This window comes from Phascolarctos cinereus, unplaced genomic scaffold (assembly GCF_003287225.1).
Source record: "Phascolarctos cinereus isolate Bilbo 61053 unplaced genomic scaffold, phaCin_HiC Scaffold_4;HRSCAF=312, whole genome shotgun sequence".
Taxonomy (NCBI): Eukaryota; Metazoa; Chordata; class Mammalia; order Diprotodontia; family Phascolarctidae; genus Phascolarctos; species Phascolarctos cinereus.
The window spans coordinates 52,371,960-52,395,380 of record NW_027555847.1 but is presented as its reverse complement, the minus strand read 5'-3'; the positions used below and the strand labels follow the sequence as shown (position 1 = coordinate 52,395,380).

Genomic DNA, 23,421 nt, shown 5'->3' with positions numbered 1-23,421 from the left:
AATTTCTTTGGCCAGGACTTAAGTTTTGTGGGGGGAAATGTGAAGTGTGGCCAGGAATGTCCCAATTTTATGGTCTCTAATTCCTGGAGTTCTCCCCTGGTCCTTCCAGACTGGTGAAGGTTGGAAGCCAGGTGCCAGTGGGAGCCATGAACTTGGGCATTCTTTCTAAGAGCCTTCAGCAAAATATGGTCAGTTATCAAGCCTGGGCTTTGAGTTGCTAAAGGTGGCAGGAAGCTGCATTTCATCTTCGAGCAAATGGGGCCCAGAAGCATTTCCTTTTTCTGTGATTTGGGTGGATGGAGTTCTGAGTGATCTAAAACTGCCTTCTGAGGCTATGGGGAAAAAGCTGATGGGAATTTCTCAGGGGAAAGGATGAGGAGTTAGTAGGGGGTAGTCTCCCTCCCTCCCTCCCACTTCTTTGAATCCAGCTTTGGGGTGAAACCAAAGCACATATATAACTTGCCTCTTATACTCCTTTGAGCTTGATCACAGCCAAGGCTCTAAACTGGGGATACCTTGCTGGAGCCAAGGGGCTTGGTCCAAGCAGGGGTCAGCTCCCACTGGCTTAGCCTAGACCATGGGAAACCCTTTTCCCTCCCTCCTCCCTCCCCAAACACTCCCAGTTCTCAGCACAAATCAGCCCCCTCCCAGGCCCCTCAGGGTTTGGGGCCCACCTTGGCCTGCTTCCTACAACTGGGAACAGGCTCTTTATGAGCAGGGAACAAAAGCAAGGCCCTGCCCGTGGCACTGAAGTTCTTGCAGGGAATGGGTGTTTTTGGGAGCTGCAATTTGAGAAGGAAGGTACGAGGTTTGAACACGCGGGAATTGGGCAGCACAGGCTTACTAAGGAAGCAGGGTAATCCCTCTGGCTCTGTGGAAGAGGAAGGAGAAGCAGGAGAATTAGAAGCACTGGTTCCAATTCTGTTTTCACAGATGGACTAGTGTCCTCTGGAGGCCTCAGCTTAGACATGGTAAGTTGTGAGAAGGCAGAGGAAGCCCCATAGGAGAGCCCCAAGCATGCATACTTCCTCTAGTAGGATTTGTTTGGAAACATACTGATTGTGTGTGGACTGATAAGTTCTCTCCCTCCAAACCATCCTAGAGTGTAGTAACAGATGCACTCATGCTTCTGAGACCCACTATGGAGCCCTGAGGGTGACCTAAACCCAAGAAACAGTGTGACCTTAGGCAAATCACATCCTCATTCTGGGCCTTAGTTTCCTCATCTGTAAAATGAAGGGCTTGGACTAGGTGACATGAAATTTAAAGTCCCTTCTAACTTAACATCCAGTAAGTCTATAAATATACCAGGCTAGTTCCCTGCAAAGAACCTGAGGGAGTGACTCCTGTACTTTTGTCTGTTACTACTCATTTGGTATTAATAATATACTATCTTGTGTATTAGTGTTTGCTCTCCCTCTGGAGGGCAGGGGCTACAAACATACCAGAACTTATGCATCCAAATGAATGTTGTTCCCTTCAAAGTAGTCACTTAGGAGGCTATACACTTATTCCAAGGAGACGCCATTACTCAACACACTGTGGGAACTCCTCTTTGGAAATTGCATTCAGGGCCTGTGGTAGATTCTTTTGAATATCCTCAAAGGTGCTAAATCTTCATCCTTTGAGGAAGGGTTTGATTTCTGGAAACAGCCAAGAGCCTTTTGGAGCCAAGTCTGGTGAAGAAGGTGGGTGATCAAGCTAGGTAATACCATCCATTTTTGATTAAAAATGAGGTGTGACTATAAAGTAAAGAGACTGGTTTTCTTACGTGGCTCATAACCTGGCTCTGAAGGCAATTTCCAAAGAAGAGTTCCCAAAATAATTTAAGTAATGGCTGCCTTGTTAGAATATTATGTGTAACCTCCCAAAGTGATTTCACCCAAGTGAGAGATAGGAAACTCCTTTCGAAGGTCTATGTCCTGGTATGCTTGTCAATAATTCACACAGGGCTTTACAGGCATCATCTTATTGGAACTTCACCACAACCCTCTGAGATGGGCAAGACGCATTCTATTCCCATTTTACCAGTCAGGAAACAGGTCCAAAGAGGATCTGAGACCTGCCCAGGGTCTGACTGCAGGTCAGTCACAGAACCAGGACTTACACCTAGGTCATTGGTCTCCAAGTCCTATGCTTTTTACATTCTCCTGCCTTTGTTTACAAACCAGTCTCATTACATTACAGTCACACATTATACCCATGGGATTTCTTCTCGCACTGCCAAGCATCTGCTGTGAGACCCCAACCTCTAGCCACATTGGTCACAGACCACAGGGAATGGGGAGGGGCCAAAGAGCAAGAGGAAGTCAGCTATGGGCCCTAAGCATAAATGTTGCCCTACCTAGAGACACAGAATTCTTCAGAAGCTGCTGAGGTTTGTTCACAGGGTGAAGCTGCCTTCCCTGACTGACAATGGGTGCTGGTGATGCACTGAACAGGTGGGTTATCTTGGGATTGTGGATGCTCCATTTCTGGAAGCTGGCCTGGACAGTTCCTGTGGATTGTTTGGTGTTGACTCTCTTCTTTCCCATGCTTATGGAGTCCATTTTCTCAATGGGTCCCAGGTTCTTCCTGCCTCCTAAAGCTTTCCCATGATGGTGGGAATGCCCTGATGACTTGAGAGCAACAGGCATGGAATCAATCTCCTCAAGTACAGAATCCTTAGCCTCCCTAAGCACAGCCTCTTTTGCCTCCTCAGGCATGGACTCTTTAGCCTCCTCAGGTATGGACTCTTTAGCCTCCTTAGGCACAGCCTCTTTAGTTTCCTTAGCCTCCCTAAGGTTTCGACATGCCAGGAGACGGGATGGCGCTCTTTGGCTCCGGACAGTCAGAGGCTTCTTCACAGGGGAGCCTTCAACCATTAGTCGGATCCCCACATAATGGGGTACCTCCACAGCTGCCTAGAGGGCAAAAGTGTTAGTGGGATAGACAGTTCAAGCACTATGAAACCTCCTCTACTTCTCTCCCTGCAATGCAGAAACAGCCATGAGGCAGCTAGTTAATGAAATCCTTTCCTGGGGAGATTAAAAGGTAATTTGTGGGACTCTAGGTCTCATCAGGATGGAAAATGGGAGAGAAAAACAGGTATAGCCTTGTTAGAGGAAGGGGATCCTATTCTCTGGAATTTGCTATCCAAAGGAATGAGAGTTGTGCCTAGGGACCTAGGAGTCAACCAGCTGCTGGAGGCCAAATGGTTTAGAAACAGATAAGACAGGCTTCAGGTCTACTTACTGGTCCCTGAACATCTTGTGCTTTTAGGGCCTCAGTACCATACATTCTCCTTACTGAGAGTGTTTTCCTCCCTCCTCCGCTCCCTAAAGTCATACCCCTCCTCTAAAACCAGTTCAGACCTGTTTTTTCATCTCTGAGGACTTTTGTGCCCAATATAGCCCAAAGTGATCTTTTCTTCCATTGCACTATAAAAGCCTTTGATGAAGGACTAGAATCTAATATCTAGAAAGACTGAGCTATATCAATGCATTTTTTTCCCCATAAGGCAAAGAAATTAGAAATAGGATGAAAAATTTTATTTCAAAGTGAAGTAATATTTACCTATAATTGTATTTTAAATGTCTTGTACAGATAAATAGTAAAATTATTAAAAAAATTTTTTTTGCATCAGTTGATACACCTGGTCCTTCTAGTGTTAATATCTTTGCTCATCTTTTAACAACTATCAGGGACTCCCTTTTAATTTTTTTTTTTAGGAGTGCATATCTCATTTCCTCAACTAATCATTAGAGGGCAGAAATGATCATACTTTCCTGTATCCTCACTCCATATCCTCCCCCTTGTGCCTAGGACCATGTCTTGCACACAAGAGGTTGACTAGGGGATCAGAGATTTGAAAGGTTCCTTTTAAAAGAAGGGACCACAGTTCAGATGATATTTTCCCCTCAGGAGACCCAAGGAAGGGAAGGGTAGATGGCCTCAAGACCCCCAGCATCTCACCTGCTTATAAATAAGCTCAAAAGCACCAGTGTCACAGTTTCGGTCTTGTCGACGGTCTATGACTACACGCAATGTATCAGCCAGCACCCCAGCACATAGTCGGGTGGTAACAGCCGTGGAAGGTGCCATAGTTGGACTGGCATTGATTTCTATCAGCCAGGGATGGAAGTCTTCCCCAAATATGAAGTCAGCCCCATATAGCTCAAAGCTGCCTTTGCGGGATTGCACAGTGTCCTGAGAAGTCTGCAGTACATGGATGACAGCAGCCTTCATGCCTGGAACCATGACATCTGCCCAAGCTTCAGGTGCCCCTACCTCCTGCAGGTGAGCCTGGAACTTCTGGCTGCACCACATGTTGTCCGGGGGCAGCATGGGGTGACGAGTGTTAGAATTCTCGAAGTGCTTCTGGATTGAGTTGTTGCAAAGATGCACAGAACTAAATGAGAAGGAGGAGAAGCTAAGGCCCTTTCCCTACCATCTCTGTGGTGGGGGAGGAGGAGAAGATAGACAACAGAGCCCAATTCTGACCTGTTTCTATAGGTTCTGGTTGCTTCTGCCTAGAATTGCCATAGTGACCAGCCCTGAGTCATCTCTCCCCCTCAGAACTCAAATTCACCTCTGGGTAAATCTCAGGCTATTCCAATGTTTTGATGCTTTAGACCAAAATGTCAGTATGTCAAAACCCCTTCTCAGGTTCAGCTTTCTAGGTGCCAGTCCAGGGCAAACTGTTGCTTACAGAGGCAATCATCTTGGAAGAGTATCTCTAAAGGGATCTGGTGCCAACCTAAACTCAAGGATTTGGTGCAAAACCTGGACAATTTCCTAAAAAGGATACAATGCTAGAATGAAGATAGGAAACCTGTGGAAGACCTTCCAGTGCAAACTTAGTCATGCAAACTTGGGCAAATTACTTGACTTCAATCTCCTCTTCTGCAAAATGAAGCTATTGGACTAGTTGATCTCCAAATTCTCCATGGTTCTAATATTTTGCAGTTCTAAACTGATAACTACATTAGACTCCAGGTCATTGCTACCTTAGCCCTTAGTAAAAATAATTCACATTTACACTCAACGTTTACAAAGGAGTTCTTCACAACAGCCCTGTGAGGTAGGTAGTATGAGTAATATCCCCATTTTATGAATGAGAAAACTGAGGGTGAGAGATTACATGACTTGCCTAGAGTCACACAACTAGTAAATGTTTGAGTCAGAATAGGGACCAAGGTTCCCTCTGAAAACAAGTTGTGAATTCTGTCTGCTATGTCATATCACCTCTCCACTTACTCTAACCCTGGAAAGAAGTCCCTTCATTGATCTCACAGTTTAAATTGCCCAGCCACCCTACTCTTTCCCCCCTTTTCTGCCAAACCTAGGAGGTGAAACAAGTGGTCAAGGGGAGGCAGAAGGACATTGTTATCTCCTTAGGCCTAAGCTTCTCTACCGTCACCCAGTTTACCTGTCCAGGTTCCTCAGGGAAAAGGGCTGGGTGGAAAAGCGGATATAACTGTCCCGGTAGAACCAGACAGTTAGTGGGTTCCAGTCAGTCACTAGGAACCACTGCCTCAAGTCGAACTTGGTGCCAAAGATGAGCAGGGGTCGCTCAATATACTTCTGTACCACCCACTTGCCATCTTTTACAATCATGGGGTCACAGTCCACCAGCTTTAACATCTCTCCCAGGTGGTCCATGCACATAATGCCTGAATGAGAGAGGATATAGGAAGGAACAGAACTCAGACCCTAGGAATCTCAGAGGTCTACAGCAGAAAGTAGTATAGGACCTTGCCTAAAGGGCACTAACTCCTCTGAGGTGTCTATGGCTATCAGGTTTTTGTTATTCAGTCATTTCCGTTGTGTCTGACTCTTTGTGACCTCATTTGGTGTTTTTTTGAGGGCAAAGATACAGAAGTGGTTTGCCATTTCCTTCTCCAGCTCATTTTATAGATGAGGAACTGAAGCAAATAGGGTTAAATTACTTGCCCAGGGTCACATGGTTAGTAAGTATCTGAGGCTGGATTTTGAACTCAGGTCTTCCTGACTCGAGGCCCAGCGCTCTAGCCACTGCATCACACAGCTGCCCTAGCTATAAGGTAATGAGCCTAATATTTTTTCAATTAATTTTTGTGGTTAATTTCCCAGAGTATATTCTAGCCCCATTAAATTTTACTGTGAAATGAATAAAATATGAACAAAACCCAATCTACAAAGTGACTGTGTATGATAGCACACGCAACATTTTGTACCTGTTGTTCTGCACCTCAAAAAGAGGTGTGTGTTCTTTGCAATTAAACTTAGTGTAGGAGCATTTTAGTGTTGTTTTACATTTTTGTATCCATTGGGTACATTGTTTCTCTTGGTTCTGTCTTTGCCCTGTATTAGTTCATACAAATCTCTCATGTTTCTTTGAATTCTTCATATTTCTAATTCCTTACAGAGCAATAAGATTCCATTACACTCATACCACACTTTGTTCAGTCAGTCCCCAATTAGGTGGCACTTTGTTTTTAGTTTTTTGCTTCAACAAAATATGAGCCTAATTTTTATTGATTTTTGGGGGGGGTTCTGCCATTTTATTTTCCCAATCTATCCCTTCTTCATTCGGAATGCTATCCCTTTTTAAAGAAAAAAACAAAGAATAAGAGAGGCAGGAGGAAAGCATTTCTCCAAAAGCAATCTGTACATCAATCAAGTTTGATACTATGCAGTGTTGTGCACACCCAGCCTCCCCTCCCTCAGAAAAGGAGGGCAGCTGAGCCTAATTCTTGGATAAAAATCCACCTGAATGGATGCACTTAAATGTGACGAGGTGCAACTGTTACCTCCAGTACCACTTCATCATCTCAAACAACAGATTAAGTATTGCTGCCACTCCAAGTGATTACACTTTGAAGGTGATGAGGTATTTCTGAATGCACCCTTGCTGGTACATTTGAAATTTAGTCACCCCTTGTTTGCCAAATATGTATTTTACACACTGAGCTAACTCAACTGTCACAAGTGCTGTTCTCAGTGCATGCTGATCCTTCTCTTGTCTCATGCCCTTTTTGTACCACCCAATAAGCAAAGATGGCACCACAGATTTAGATCTGTAGAAACAGAGGCATAATAGTTCACATTTGCTAAGTACTTTACAAAATTCCAAAATGCTTTCCTCATAATAAGCCTGTGAGGTAAGTAATGCAAATATGATTATTCCCAATTTATGGATAAAGATGAAGACCAGTGACTTGTCTAAGAACACTGGAGCTGATAAACTGTTATATCAGTAACAGTTCAGCTAGGCCATCTTCCTTATTTTACAGAGACAGACCCAGAGAAGTGATTTGCCTAAGGTCACACAGATAGTATGGTAAGCCCAAGAGCTGGGGGCCTAACTTCAAGCCTTGTGTAGCTTCTAATACATTACACTGAGGCTGCTCACCTCTTCCAGTGAAAAGACTATATGATTCTTTGAGGTTCTACCAACTGGAAACTGGGGGATGATAGGAGTGAATTGGGAACATATCTATAACTGTGGCTGTTATAAAAATTAAATGCAACTGCCATCCTGATGTTTATTTCTTTATGTGAATCAAGAATTCAAGGATATTTCTTTACTCATCTGTATCACTGACTCTGAGATTATGCTCAGAGAATGGCATGGGGTCTTTCTCTCTCTACCTAATCCTGCAGACCAATACCCTTCTACCCTCCCACCTCTCTCTCAACCCCCCTTCTCATTTTTCCTTACCTCGACCTCTAGACTTGGCTCCAGGCTTCACGATCCAGATATTTCTGTCTCCTTCCATGTCAAGTTGAGGCACCACTGCCCGGAGCTGCTGAAGGATGTCTTCACAACGCTGGATCTGAGAGTCAACCTTCTTTAGCTCAGCCCCCTCACTGTGGGAAATGGTGAGGTGCTCAGAGTGGAGCTAGAAAGTAGTCCCTTTGTCCTTTCATCTGCCTGCATGCCCCTGTAGGAATCTAGGAAGACCTTTCACTCCCAGATATCTCACTATGCCCCCACACCTGGAGACCACCAAGTAGCTCCTAAAATCATATATCCCCCCAACCAATTCATTTAAAGGAGCTCCTAAAATTCCAGTCTCCTCTAGAAAAACCTCCAAACTAATGGGAAAAGTCAAACCTTTTCTTGTCTGAATAGGATATTCTAGCTCTATTTCTTACTTCTTCTCCATCCTCTTCCCCACTTTAATACTCTATTCAAAAGTGCATATGTATATATATATATATATATATATATATATTATATACACACACATATATATATATATGTATATCAGCTCATTATTTACAATTCAGCTTTTCATGTGCTCTAATCCATACTTAATACATCTTTTCCTCATTCCTTTTACAATTATTGTCTGTTCCAAGTAATTAAGACCTCATTATAGATTATTATGTTCTAGAGATGTAGACAAATACTTAACTTACTAAACTGACCAAATAACTGGTTTCTGTGCAAAGGTGAACTTGTTCCCCAAAGCACAAAAAAAGTCCCTACCTCCTTCCCAAAGCTCTCCCCTCTGCTCAGTTTTATTTTAGTTCTTTCATTTGACCCAGGGAGACTCTTATTAGATGCTCAATCAGTATTAGTATATACTGTAACATCACAGAATGATATAAGCTGGAGGAGACCTTTAGAAATCCTCTCTCATGTTGCAAATGTACAAACTGACACCAAAGAAACAACAAATCTTTGCCAAGATCACACACAGCTAAGACTTGAATCCAACCCATCTGACTCACAGAAACACAGAAGCTGAATCGGAAGGGACTTCAGAGCCTGTATGACTCTGGGCAAGTCACATGACCCCTGTTTGTCTCAGTTTTCTCATCTGTGAAATAACACCTACCTCAAAAGGGTTGCTGTGAGTATCAAATGGGATAATTAACTGTAAAGTGTTTAGCACAGTGCCTTGCACATATTAAGGACTATATAAATATTAGCTATTTTATTTTGTATAATGATATTATTATAATTATTATATGGTCTAAACCATGCCTGAATCTTCTCTATAACATTCCCAACAAGTGGTCAGTTAATCTAGGCTTGAAGGCATCCAAGGAAGGAAAACCCAGTACATTTCAAGGCACTTTCCCCCACTACTGGACAGCTCTAAACTGTCAGGAAGTTTTCATTTTATAGTTTTGAAATCTACCTCTCTACAATTTGCACTGATTGCTCCTAGTTCTACCCTAAGGGGCCAAGCAGAATAAGTCTTGAAGGGCAGTTCCCATGCATGCCCTGTCTCTCCACTGCCCTAGTCTAAAGGCAGCTAGTTGTCAACCTGATGTTGACAAGAGACAGGCCTGCTGCTGTTAGCTAGGATGTGAAATCTCTTAATCTATCATTCACTTCCCAGATCAGCCTTTCTCTTTCGGAGCTCGTGCTTTCAATCAGCAATAGTTATGAAAACATCACTTTCCCCCTGGAGGTTTCAGTTTCTTGCCCAAGACTTCATAATATCTGGCAATGCTTCTTGGGTTCCATCTGGTAGTATCATGTGTCCTCACTAAACCACTAGGATAGATTAGTAATCATCAGGCTTAGTTATTCTATGAAAGCTCTCCTTCACATCCTAGATATCCACAGCAGACCTCTCTATTACTTATGTCAGGTGGACAAACAGTTGCTTTGAGAGCCTTCATTGAGGAGTCATGAACCACTCCCCTTCTCTGCATCTTTTGAACAAAACAGGATGCTTCTTCTCCTCTGGCCCAGCTGGCATCCAGAGTATCATGTCCTGGAGCACGAAAGACTTCTCCTTCCTGAGAGGGTTCAGCTACCCCCCTTCTACAGAAAAGTCTCACTTATTTCCAAAGCTCAGTGATCCTGTACCCCTTTCTTCTCTTTGTCATATTCTTCCTTCCTCCAACTGCAACCCACAGATTAGTATTATGTATACTGTCTCTTTAGATTATTTTTCTTTTGGGGGCAGCCAGGTGGTGTAGTACATAGAGCATCGGCCCTGAAGTCAGGAGGACCCGAGTTCAAATCTGGCCTCAGACCAAATACTTGACACTTACTAGCTGTGTGACCCTGGGCAAGTCACTTAACCTCAACTGCCTTAAAAAAAATTTAAAAATTAAAAATTAGATTATTTTTCTTTTGTGTTCTCTTTTTCTTTTGTGTTCTCCTTGAAGCACCCCTTCTACTCTTTTCAAAGAACTCATCTCTCTTTTAACTAAAGAGTCTAGAGATGTGTTCCTCCAGCCCTTTTCTTTTCTCTTCTAGGAGAGGGACTAACCCACATTTTGTGCATAAATAACTATTACTTGGCAGTGACAGAAACACAAACATAGAATATTCTTGGCAGGTCCCTGAAAAATTCACCTTGGCCCTCGTATTTGCTGGAAGCAAAATCCACAATGTTCTGTCATTCTTATTAGCAACTCTCAATGGAAAACTACTTGTTTGTTCCACCTTTGTTCCTTCCTAGGGGACTATTCAGCTAGGTTTTATTTATAGCAGGCCAGATATCTTTTCTTCCTTCCTTTCTTTCTTCTTCCAATAAATATTTACCTTTTAAAAATTCAGGCCTTTTGGTATTATCTTTTACATCATAGTTAGTTCCCAGTATACATAATCCCTTCCCCAATGAACACTTCCTCGTAACAAAACAGTTAAGGCTAAGTGATCAACAAAGCACCTACATCAGACAAGTCTTCCTCTGTGCCCTCTCTTGGTGATCTCATTCAGCTACCCCAACTTTCATTATCCTGATGTGGATGATCCCGAGATCTACACTTCCAGCTCTAATCTCTCTGATGAACTCCAGTTCCACAGTGCCAGCTGTCTACTAAACATCTTCACTTAGATGACCCACAGGCATTTCAAAATCCGTATGTCCAAAATAGATTTATTCTCTTTTCTCCCTTCACCTGCTCCTACTCCAAACTTCTCAGTTTCTCTTGAGGGTATGTATCACTATCTTTCCCAACACCCACATTCACAAACTTGGAATCATCTCTACTTTTCACTTTCACTCATTCCCCAAATCCAAACAGTTGCCAAGTTTTGAAGACTCCAATGCCATTACATATTGTGCAGCCATCCCCTTCTCTTTACTCCTGTGATTACTACCCTAATTCAAGCCCTAGTCACCTCTCACCTGGGACAGTACAAGGGAAAGGAAGGGAACATTTATTAAGCATCTACTATGCGCTAGGCACTGTGCTAAGCAATGAATGGATATCTCAGTGCAATAGACTTTTAATTAGTGTCCTTGCTTCCAATCTCTCCCCACTCCCATCCATCCTCCGAAAAGCTGCCAGATAACCCTAAAGCATAGATTTGACCTTTATTCTTTTTCTTTTTTTTTGGCTAGGCAATGAGGTTAAGTGACTTGCTCAGGGTCAGCTAGTGCATGTTATGTGTCTGAGGCCGAAGTTGAACTCAGGTCCTCCTGACCTTTACTCTTTTGGTGACTCTCTATATCCGTCAGTAAGTAGTAAGCACCTACAATGTTCCAGGCACTGTGGATACAATGACAAAAGTGAAATAATTTCTGTGCTCAAGGAGCTCACATTCTATAGTACGTACACATACAGGGTGATACAAAAGAGATACAAGTTAAATCCAAGGTAATTTCAATGGGGCGGGGCTAGTAGCTTGAAGAATCAGGAAAGGTCTCTCAGACGAGATGATATTTGACCTGAAGGCAATTGGGGGGGGGGTCTTAAGAGGCAGAGGTGAAGAGGGAGTATATTCCAGGCATTGGGGTGGGAGAAGGGCAAGAAGAGCCTACACAAAAGCGCAAGGAGGAGACAGAACGTCCATTATGAGGAAGAACAAGAGAGCCCATCTGGCAGGACCACAGAGCGTGTGCACCAAATGGCATATAATAAGCCTGGAAAGGTAGGTTGAAGGCAGCTTGTGAAGGGCTTGAAATGCCAGAGATTTTATTTGGTGCTAAAGGTCATAGGGAGCCACTGAAAGTGCCATGTTCAGACCTGCACTTCAGGAATGTCACCTGGGCCACTATGTGTAGGAGGATGGGTCAGAAAGACTGGAGGGGAGGAGAACAGCTGAGACACTACCGCAATATACCTGGGAAGAGGGATAAAAAGCCTCAGACTCTTCTGTTTGGCACTTCAAGTCCTTCCATGTAAATTACATATTTTCCCCCTTTGTTACGCTCTGGCCAAAATGACTCACTTTCTGTGCCTTGTAGAGGACACTCTGCTCCACTCCAGGGCGTGGCCTAGACTAGCTCTCACTCCTGGGGTAAACTCTTTCCTCCCCTCTGCCTCTTAGAGTCCTCCAAGAAGCCTTTTGGGATTCAGTTCTCATCTTGTCCTGGTCCTTGACTGCTTCTGGACTTATTTTGTATATAACTCGCACATGTCCTACGCACTAGCGGGATACAGGAGCACCCAACTGTATGTTTGTATCTCTGGTGCCCGGCACAGTGTCTGTTACACAACAGGCACTCGATAAATGCTCGTTGACTGCTCCGACGCCTGCACACTCTAATCAAGCCGCCTAAAAGAAGGGATCACCATTTCTCCAGAGATCCCTCAACTGCCTGGGACAAAGAATAACTTGAGAAGGGGTGGGGTGGTTCAGGGGGAAAATGGCTCTGCTGGGTCACACGGCCTGAGTCACAAGCTTCTGCTACTTCCCTGGCAATGGAAAGCTAGTCATTACACTTTTCTGAGCCTCCATTTCCTCATATAAAATGAAGATGTCAAGTCTTAAAGTCACTTTCAACTCTACAGCTATGATAGTTTATCAGAAGTCAGTGACGAACTAGGCACTTCCTCCATCTTTCTCTCTCCTCTCTCCTCTTCTTCATGAGAGACCTCCTATTCGCCTTCCAGGGCGCTCTTTCCTCTATACAACTTACATATGTCTATTGATTCATTGAGCGTGAAAGTTAATTTCTCTCCGTACCTTGCCTACTTATGAAAGGACTTCAAGCAGGCTTATACATTTTGAAATACATTTGATCATTCCAAATCGCTAATAATAAGATAAAAGCAAATCAAGACAATTTGAGGTTTTACTCGTAGCCAGCAAATTGACGAAGATGAAAAAATATGGGAAAAGATGAAAAAAGATGAAAGGGCTGTGGAAAGACAGACACACCGATTCCCTGTTGATAGAACTGTGAACTGGTTCAACCATTTAGGAAAACAATCTGAAATTATACTATAAAAAAATGACTAAGATATCTGCCCCCTTTCACCCAGGGACTCCACTGCCATGGATACACCCCAAGGAGGGCCAAGGCAGGGGAGGAAAGGCCCTGTACACTCTAAAATATGTGTAGTTACATTTTTTTTAAAGTAGCAAAGACCTGGAAACAGTAGATGTCCATCAACTAGGGAATCATAGTATGTGAATGGGATATTACCGTGTGATAAGAAAAGATGAATATGAATAATTCGAGAAGCAAGCACTGGTGAAGCTCATGTGAGCAGATACAAAAGGAAATAAGCAGTATCAGGAAAAGTGTACGTATATGTATGTATATATACACACACACACATATATATACATACATATAGACAGACAATAATGTGAGAGGCAACATGATTTCGTGGATATGGCACTAGACTTGGAGTAAAGAGGATCTGTGTTCAAAACCTGCCTCAGAACTGTGTGACCCTGGGCAAATCACCTAGCTTGGGCCTCAGTTTCCTCATCTGTAAAATGAGGTTGAAATTGATAGATTCTAAGGTCCCTCAGCTCTATGATCTATGTAAATGAAAACAACAACAAAAAGAAGCTGACTGCTATACAATTATAATGATCAGGCTTGGCCTCCGAGAAGGGAAAAATGTAATTCCTCCTTTCTTTGTAACAGTGGACAAACTATTATACTCTTCCTTTACATTATCGTCTAACCAAACTGTTCTTCTTTCTGGGCTTCTTTCTGTTCTTTACACTTAGCTCTGCGCCTTTGTAGTGGCCATCCTCCAAGCCTGGCATTAGATCCTTCCTCTCTACCTCTGCCTAAGATCCCTCACTTCTTTCACTACTCAACTGAAGTACCATCTCTTACATTAAGCCTTTCCCGATTTCCCCAATTGCCAGTGCCCACTCTCCCTAACTTGTATTTTACCATCACATTTTCACTTTATATTTGTCTTTTATGTAGTTTTTCCCCCTGTAAAAACTTATATATGCACATGGTCTCCTCCAGTAGAATGTAAGCTCTTTGAGGGCAGGGACTGTCTTTTGCCTTTTTTTGTATCCCCAGTGCTTAGCCTAGTGCCTGGCACAGAGTAGGTGCTTAATAAATACTTGTTGGCTGATTGAACAGTACATATACTGTCGGATTCCACTGATGTCTTAGTTATTTTTGTGGAACTGGTGTTCCCCCTTGTTCTTTTTTAATTCTGTATGACAGGGAATGGCTCACTAGATAGGGGAAGGGCAGGAATATAGCCAAAAGTGATGGTGATATAAAAACAAGAGATAACAATAGCTTTTTAAATTTGAGGATTAAAAAGGAAACAGACTATTTGAAACACAGTCTTTGGACTATGGAAAAGCAAAAGGAGATGATATTTTCAGGAGCCCAAAGTCAGCAAACGACAACACTTGTACAAGATACCTGGCTCTCTACAAGTATATTTTCTGTTGCTCAGGAAAAAAAGTTGGCTTACATAGTAATTTTCATTTGCTGATTAAATAAAGCATACAAACTGATGGTTTACTAGTTGTTTGCATTGGTTCGACATTTTATTTACTCATTCAAAAACTCCAAGGCCATCATTCTAATTCAGAGCCAAATTGCCAAGTGCCTCTAGGTTCTTTACCTCCAATCCAGCCTGCACAATGCCAATGAATTAAGCTTCCTAAAGCATAACTTTGATTGTCATTCCTCTGCTAAAACAACCAACCAACCACCAACCTATCGCCTACAGAATAAATTCAAACTCCTCATTTGGGCATTCATGACCCCCTACAATCTGAGGCAAAACCAAGTCATTGTCCATGGCATCAACTTCTGCCAGAATGGTTTTTTGTCTTATTTCCTGCCTCTGCACTTTGGATCATACAGTTCCCAAAAGTTCTTCTTCCTTTCCTGTATCCTTCCCCACCCAAACCCTATACTTTCAAAGTTCAGCTCAGGATCCATTTCTTCCACAAAAGCTTCTCTGTCCATATTAGTTCACAGAGTTCTCTCTCTCCCCTGTACTGATTCCACTGGATTTATTACCTATGCACTCAATTTGCCATTATTTACTACTGAGTACTTGCTAGTTATATTTTTATCTTTATCTGTCTCATCTCTTCTTCTCCTGTACGGTAGGCTTTTTGAGGGAAGGGTTAATATCATTATGTTTTTTTCATACTCCTCAGTGTCTGGCACATATGTAATTGACTGCCCAATCATGGCACTTGATTAATCCAAAAGAGATATTCCATATGGTTCCTGAGAAGAAGTCTAAGAAGGCTTCATCAGAGAGGTGAGACTCCCCATAGGCCTTGATGAATACACAGTATTTATACAGTTGGTAGAAGAAGGACATTCCAAACAAAAGTAACTGCATAAACATGACCAAGGACTCCAAAAGTGATGGGCAAGTCCCTACACCACTCAATGCTCTAGGCAAGTCTCTTAGCCTGCAAGTTACTGAGAAGGTGCCAACCTTTAATGGTAGTGGCAGTTTCCTAAACCAGTGAAATCCAGTCTCAGCCCTACCCCTATGCCTATGTAACTCTCTCTCCTGCCTGAAGCCAGTAGACTGTAATCTCTCCAAGGGCAGAATGTGTGTCCCCTTTCATTTTTATATGTAACCCCATCACCTTACAGATAATAGGTACTTACTATCTCTTGCATCATCAAGTTTAAGACAGTAAGAAGGCCCATCTAGTGAGAGTTTTATGTAGGGGAGAAGAAGAAGATATGATTGGGGAGGGAGAGTAGGGCCAGATTGTACAGGGTCTTAAATGCTGAGTCAAAGAGTTTTGACTTGACCCTACAGACCACTAGGAGTTACTAGAGGTTCTTGAACATTAGGAGGCATGATGAAAGGACTTAATGATAATTAGCCTGGTGGTGGTCATGTGCAGGATAAATTAGAAATGAGTGGGGTAAGGATATAAGTGATACGTGCATTGTGTATGTATGTATGTATAGGTAGCACCAGGCCATATGGTAGAACAGAGAGTGACATTTTTTGAGAGGCAATCGGGGTTAAGTGACTTGCCAGGGGTCACACAACTAGTGAGTATCATGTGTCTGAGGCCAGATTTGAACTCAGGTCCTCCTGACTCTAGGGCCGGTGCTCTATACACTGTACCCCCCAGCGGCCCCAAGAGTGACGTTTTCAACAGCTGTCCAGAGATGGGGCCCCAACCAACTGCTCATAGTTTCAGCTTTTGGATATTGTTTTTGAGACTTTTTTTGGACCATTATATTAGGTATTAGTGTCCTGGAGACATGGAAAGTGAGTACAGCAGACTCAGGTACAGCTCCAGGCTGAATCTGGGACAAAGGTTTTTCAGCTCACCTAATGGCGTGATTCCTGTCTGGTTTCTGCAACAGGACAACAACAGAATTACCGGGACACACAAACTACTTGTATTGCTGGCCATCTCTCCCTGAAGATAACAAATACATGAATGCAGAAAGAGGAAAATACCCTGGAGTCCCACACCACTTTGCCTGTGCAAGATCACTCCTCTCTAGTAGCTACACTTTCTCACACATAGTTCTCTCTGTAAGCAACAGTGTATTGGCCAATTTGAATATAATGTGTTGTTTCCAAAGCTTCTTTAAATAGTATCCTTGATGCAGGCCCAGAATGGGTAAACCACCCCACCCAAGGTCTTTGGGTCCACCTGTGCTTTTCATGTCCCTACACCCCATTTTCTGTGCTAACACACACTTACTGGACCACTTGGTAGTAGCGCTGGAGAAATAAAGTCCAATCAGCCTGGGTCAGGTACCCTGGAGACTCTATGGTCTTGTCAATATCCTCATGGGCCAAACTTCTGAGGTAACCCTCACAGGCCTGTAGCGCATCTTCAATCAGCTTCGACGATACCTGCTTGAGTTCTGGTTTTGTACTCTGCCTACCCCCTGGAGAGCCTGGGGGTGATTCTAGAGAAGGAAGGACACAGAAGGAAGGACTGGTCCTTGGGCCTACCTTCTGCCTTATACACACAAACAGGAGAAGAAAGCAGGGAAATTCTCCCATACGGAGGAGAAAGCTGAGGTACAAGACAGGATTTCTTGGAACCTAATTGTTCCCTATGCCTTCTGATCTCAAACTTGTTTCTGTTACTGAGTCCCTGGCCGGCAAGACCCCTTGAATTTCAGGTCTGCGGATGCGGGAGGAGGGGTCTTGTGGAGAGTGCTGCCCCCAAAGAAAAACATTTGCTACACTGTTTGTATTCCTCAGTACTCAGGTACAAGGGATTCTGGATCGCCTGCAACTTTCTGCTTATGGTATCCTGCCTTCCCAAAGAGAAGACAAAAAGTATGTCTCCTGCTGAATCTGTAGCCCTAGCAGAGCCTGGCATGTGGCGGGGTCCCCAGAGGCTGCTGACTCAGAGCTCGATGGATGGAGGCATGAGTGGATGGATGACCCGTGGGACTTACCTGGCAGGGTCTTTTCCAACAAAGTTGGGGATGATTTTGTCTGGTCATTCTCTTCTGAGTAGGGGTCCCACGACTTCACCACCAGCTTGAGAACGTTGCGTGCGGCTGTCAGCCAGAAGTCCTCTGCTCTCAGGATGGGTTAGGAGTGAGGGGTGGGGGATACTCTCCTTAGCACCAGCCCATGGAAGATGGAGTTGGGGGGTAGAAGGACAGAAGGGAGCAACCTCTGTTCCCACAGCAAACTAAATATTGCCAGAATTTCGCCTACTTTTAGAATCTAATCTGGGCTTGGCACAACTGTTGGACTTGGAACTTAGACTTGGTACTCCAGATAAATATCAGTCAACTTAGGCCTGACATCTAGTATCGACCAAAATCCTAACATAGACATGGTACCTATTGTAGATCTGGAAGCCAACTCATGTCCTATACCTAGCATTAAATGCAGACCTTGAACCTACCTAGTGCAGTTCTAATACCTAATGTGAATTTAGAGCCCATTTTAAACCTGGAAGCCAATATAGTCTTCTTATCCAGTACAAATCTAGAACTCAACCTAATCCTGACACCTCAAATGGATCTAAAATCCAGTCTACACCTGGTACCCTAGTATGGATCTAAGACAGAACCTAGTCTGTACTACACCTTCTTAAGGCATGTGAGTTGATTCAGCTAGTTCAATATTGTGAGCATCTCAGAGAAGGTATGATTAGGAAAGGAACAAGGCCTAGTAGACAGGGTCATGGAAGGAAATCTGGCAGGGGAAGGGTCACCCAAACTATGACCAGGCAAAGCAGAGAATTCTCCAGCTTCAAACAGAGGTGATTCCCTAGCCTTAAGGAGTGAGGAGCAGGAGCTGGGGAAGAGGGCATAATCCTACCCATGAAAGCCTGTTTCTCATCCTCGGCTCCCAGGCGGTAGCAGCGTGGGAAGAAGGAGTCTGCACTGGCCTCATCAAACCAGGGCAGGTTCCGGAGGTTGAGGCACAGACCAACCTAGGAAGTCAGCCAGAGTAGGGCACAGGGTGGAACTTCCACTGAGCTTGCCAAATTGACTTAGGGGGTTCACCCATATTTTCCACACATTTCCAAGCAAGGGGAGGACCCGCAGTGAGCTGAATGTTTAAAGACTGCTCAGGGGACTGGCAGCACCTGGAGGATGTGGCTAGATTGTTATGAAGAGGGTGTCCCACCCACAGGCACTCCATTACAGGAAGGATGGTCTGCTCTGCCCCAAATTTGCTAATTCTCGCCCTCCATACCTTTGGTTCTGCTAGTCCCCATGCCTGGACCACCACCATCCTTCAAGGGCCAGTTTCAACCTTGCCTTCTTCTTCCTGATCTTTCTACTCCTTCAATGTTCTCCTTTGAACTCTGACAATTCTATACTGTGGTCTATACCACACAATTTAGTACCAGATCATCATTTATCTTATATTGATAATTGCCTTCTGTGCCTATGCTTCTTTTCTCCCCATCTCCTTAAGGGTAGGGACTACATCTCACACTTCCTTATAAGTGACTAGGGCAGGAGTAGGCATGTGGTATGTGTGCAAGAACTGTACTTTCTGACTGACTGAGTGGCAGGGAGAGGGATGTTTCCCTTTCCTGTACATACCCAGGGTGGAGGGAGAACTGAGTAAGTCTGGCCTGGCCTGCCCACTGCAGCATGGTGTGTCCCTCCTCCCCACCTCCATCTAACAGATCCCACCTTAGTGGTGAAGGAGCCTGCCCGAGCATAATGATTTATAATTTGCTCTTTGCAGAGGAAGCGGCAGTCAATCACATCCCTCCGGGTGGTCCAGATGAAATAGGGCAACTCATTTCGAACCATTCGGGACTAGGACAGAAGGGAGAGGGTGGAAAGTGGAAAGATGAACAAGGTCATCTCCCTGTCCCTCTATGGGCCCTCACCTCAGCAGCCCACCTTCTTACCAATCCCTTAAAATATCCTGGAGGGATTCCCTGGGAGAGTTGACCCTCTGATCTCTAAACTGAAGGAAAAGGGGGGGCCCTCTCCCCATTACCATAAGGTCATGAGTGCCATCTGTATCGTCAGGATCTGGCTGTTGACTTTCATCATCATCTTCTTCATCCTCTATGGGACAAAAACCCCAAATAGATGAGGCTCTGCTCTGTTCTACCTAACCCCTCCTTTCAGAGCCTCTACTCTTATCAAAGAAAAAAAAACTACAATGGGACCCTTTGTACAAGAATTCAAGCAGACATTCAGTGGGTGGCCTGTACTGGCTCCTAACTATAAGAAGATCATTCCCCTGGGATTCCATCACCACCACAAAGCCAGCAGGATTGTCCCTTCCACAAAACCCTCACCCTCAAGCTCTTCTTCTTTGGCATCTTTTCCTTTCAAGGTCACTCTGGATATTCATTTTAAACTTTCACCCACAGAAACAAGCCAGGGGCTAAGAAGGGAGTAGGGTTGCTGGTTAGATTTTTCATCTCCCCTTCCCACCCCAGCTCTAGCCTTGGACTCATACCCTTCTCAAGACTGGCTTGAATCCCTCCCAAACTCCCCAGAGGTGGTGGTGTGGGGGGCCAGGGGTGGGGGGAAGAATGTGAGGAGTCAGTTATTATTACCTTCATCACAGTCCTCAGGGATATCATTATCTCCAGATCCAAAGCTGTCAAAACCTTTAGGGGGATGTATTGTTGGCGCTGCTGTTAAACGGGGAATCTTCTTCTCCACCCAGCCCCGACGGCGCAGGATCCCTCGGATCACGGGGTAGCGGCCCTGGATCATGAAGACTTTCTTCTGCTATAGGGTGAGGGAAGGCAAGGGAGAAGGAGGCTGAGGAAGTGGACAGAATGTCAGTGCTCCCTGAGGCCTTATTCCACCTCAGTTTCCCCCTGACTCTGACAGGTCTCCCTGTTCCCCTTTCTTTCCCCCCTCTGACCTTGATGGCTCTCTGCACCAGGATCTTGGCATTCTTAAGCCGGTCAATGTTGAGTGGGGCCCCAGGGAACCCTTTCCAGACAGACATCGGAGCTTGGGGGCCTACAGTGAGATAGCCAGACAAATCCTGGAAGCTGTTCTGTCAAACTCTCCTCCTAAACCCTGTTCTGTACAGTCCAATCCTCTATCTAACCCTTAGGAATCCAGGTCTTTACCTTTTCTGACTCTACCTATTCCTGTCCTTGCATCCTTCCATTACCAGTCTTCTTCCCAAAGTACTGCCTGCTTCTGATCTTTCTACCCCATCTTTTATTTCTTCCATCTCCTATTCTCCCATCCTTTAGTCTTCTGTCCTACTCCCATCTTCTACCATCTGTCCCCTTCCCCTATCCTGTGCTCCTTTCCCTATCCATGTCTCCTGGTCTCTTTTCTTCATTCCTTGTTTCCATCCATATACCTCCTGGTCTCTCTTTAACCCCATTCCCCTTAACAACCCATACCTCCTCTCCTAACCCTTACCCAAACCTCTGACTACATGCACACATTTTTCCTGTTTGCTTCCCTTCATCCTCAGCCTCTAATCCTACCTGTATCTTTTTTTTTTCTTTTGGTGAGGCAAGTGGGGTTAAGTGACTTGCCCACAGTCACAGCCATGTAAATGTCAAGTGTCTGAGGTCATATTTGAACTCAGGTCCTTCTGACTCCAAAGCCGGAGCTCTTTCCACTTTTGACACCTAGCTGCCCCATCCATCTTTTAACTTCCATCCCACTAACCATGCATACCATTAAGTCCCTTCCCTGAATACCCTATCTTCATCTATACAATTGGTTCCCTCCTCCATCTCCTTCCCTCTAACCAGTCCCCATTCATATACCTCCCAAATCTTCCCTTGCTTTCCTAATCCTCAATCACACAACTGGTTCTATCCCTCCAATTCCCTTCTCCCCAGTCAGTCCTGATCTATCTCTCTCCTGGTCCCCTCCATCAACTCCTTTTCCCTATCCCTCCATCTTTTTCTTCATCCCCTGCCCCCAACTCCTGGTTCCTTCTCTGACTCCCCTGTCCCCATACATAGAATTAATTGTTCCTTCCCTCTATTTCCTCTCTCTCTAATTCCCGAATGGTTCATCTCCCTCTTGATCCCCTCCTATCTATGTAGAGCCCTGAGTTATATGTAATTTTTGCATTCCCGGCTACCGCCCAATCCATAACACCATCTGGTCTCCTCCTCCATCTCCTAGTGTCCAATTCATCCCCATATGTCATGTCTTCTGGTCCCCTCTATTCATATACTAACCCTATTCCTCCCCATCTGTTTCTCTGTATCTCCTGTCCTCTTCCTTGCACCCCCTCCTTATCCATATAACTGGTTCCCTCTGTCTTCTCTCCCCATCCATCTACCTCCTGATACCCTGCCCCTAGCCTATCTCCTTCTCTATAGTCCCTCTCCCCACCCCCACCCCTACCTTTCTATTTACCTCTTGGTCTTCTCCCTCCTTGCCTCCCTTGCTTGCCCCTATCCATCCATCCTCTCTGCATCCGATGATCGCCTCCCCCCCACCTATGCACGCACCTTCCACCCCCACCCCTTTCCTTGGCAGGTGGGAGGAGGGGCAGAAGGGAGAAGCAAGGCGAGAGGGGAGAGGGGAGAGGGGAGACAGGCATAGAGTGAAGGGGCCCACGTCGGACTTCACCTTCTAGCCGCGGTTTGTCCAGGGTCGGCGGGCGGCCCGGGAGTACAATACTGTTCGCAGACCGCGGCTGAGGGATGACCTTGGCCTTCTTCTCGCCGTCCGCGGGCGCCGAAGGGCCCTGGTTCATGCTCCCAGACCCCAAGCTGTCTGCTGGGAGGAAAGGTAGCTCGGGGGACTCACCCTGGCTGCCCGGGGGCGGCTGCACCCCCGCAGTCTCAGCGCCCACCTTAGAAGAGGCCGCGGGGCCCAGCGGAGAGGCAGCGGCGGCTCCGCGCCCTGGGGCGCCGGACCCAGAGGCAACTCGGGGCCCCGCCCGGCTCTGCGGCCCCGCATTTGGGGCGCTCAGGCTCCCGGGGTCCCACAACGTCGACTCGGCTCCTGGCCAATGCAGAGCCAGGAGGTGGGGAGTGGCCGACCCCGGTACCCGGGGGCGGCCCCAATAGGAGTTTGTGCGCCAGGGCCTGGGAAGGCCCACCCGCGGCACCAGGACGCCGGGGCGCGGGGGATTTACGGCTTTGAAGCCCGGCCTCCGCCAGACAGGCTCTTTGCATAGCTGGTCGCCCCTGTATGCGCCCTGGGTCTGCTCTGCATACCATGGAGGGTCCCCCTTGTACACCGCCCCGAGCTCCCCACCCCCCAAGAGAACAGCAGCCCCAAGGCCCTGCATAGAACGGGCGAAGTCCCTCGCCCCCCGTCACGCGCAGGCTCCTCCACCTGAGAGCCGAGGTGGGGGAGGGTTCGTCCGGACCGCTCTGGCCCGGGGAGCTTCGGTCTCACGTGTAACCCCGCCCTCTGTTTAGCGTTGTTATGGAAACCATCCCCGGGGCACAATAAAGGGGGGCGCGTCACCTAGGTGGAACGAGGTTCGGACTCCTGCTGTACACCGGAGGCGGCTTTGCCTCTTAAGGCAAACGCCCCTCCCTGCGCCTCACTCCTAGTGGACGTTCGCCCCAAGAGGCTGCTGGTTGTAGCAACCTTCTTCCGAAATGCACGAGGGAGAGGATGCCTCGCTGCTAGGCTGCGTTTCCTCCCAGATGCACCCTTTATCCCCTTAGCAAAGTGTGAAGGGAAGGCCCATTAGGCCAAAATTCTCAATCTTAGAACCCAAAGGGATAGAAGGGGATGAAACTCCAGCTACTGCTGTGGATTGGTTTGCTTCCAAGGTGGCCACAGGTTAGAGAATGTTCCAAAGCTGAGCAACCCCCTGCTCGAGCCATGAGGGAAGCTAGGGCCCGGGGATACCGATGCTCCTGCAGCCACCACAGAGCTCCACACCCCTCACCCCCATCGC

At 45.7% G+C, this 23,421-nt stretch overlaps 1 protein-coding gene across 6 annotated transcripts; it reads right to left on the bottom strand.

Moving 5' to 3' along the window:
- Positions 1-225: 225 nt before the first annotated feature.
- Positions 226-23,316, bottom strand: TTLL3 (tubulin tyrosine ligase like 3). 6 transcript variants are annotated; one of them, XM_020980981.2, is made up of 14 exons: positions 22,845-23,316; positions 22,131-22,277; positions 20,437-20,537; positions 20,120-20,297; positions 19,549-19,619; positions 19,233-19,361; positions 18,403-18,517; positions 17,523-17,645; positions 16,811-17,021; positions 7,685-7,833; positions 5,411-5,654; positions 3,955-4,390; positions 2,345-2,903; positions 563-871 (listed from the first exon to the last, which is right to left on the bottom strand). In XM_020980981.2, the coding sequence occupies exons 2-14, from the start codon at positions 22,255-22,257 to the stop codon at positions 657-659; spliced, it is 2,658 nt and encodes an 885-aa protein (XP_020836640.1). In that variant the 5' UTR covers positions 22,258-22,277; positions 22,845-23,316; the 3' UTR covers positions 563-656. The 6 variants fall into 6 exon arrangements, 5 of the variants coding, with proteins under 5 accessions (XP_020836639.1, XP_020836640.1, XP_020836635.1 ...); XR_002323444.2 differs by lacking the exon at positions 22,845-23,316 and adding an exon at positions 1,446-1,676 and having other exon boundaries at positions 782-871; positions 22,131-22,836; XM_020980976.2 differs by lacking the exon at positions 22,845-23,316 and having other exon boundaries at positions 22,131-22,836.
- Between the last annotated feature and the right edge of the window lie 105 nt (positions 23,317-23,421).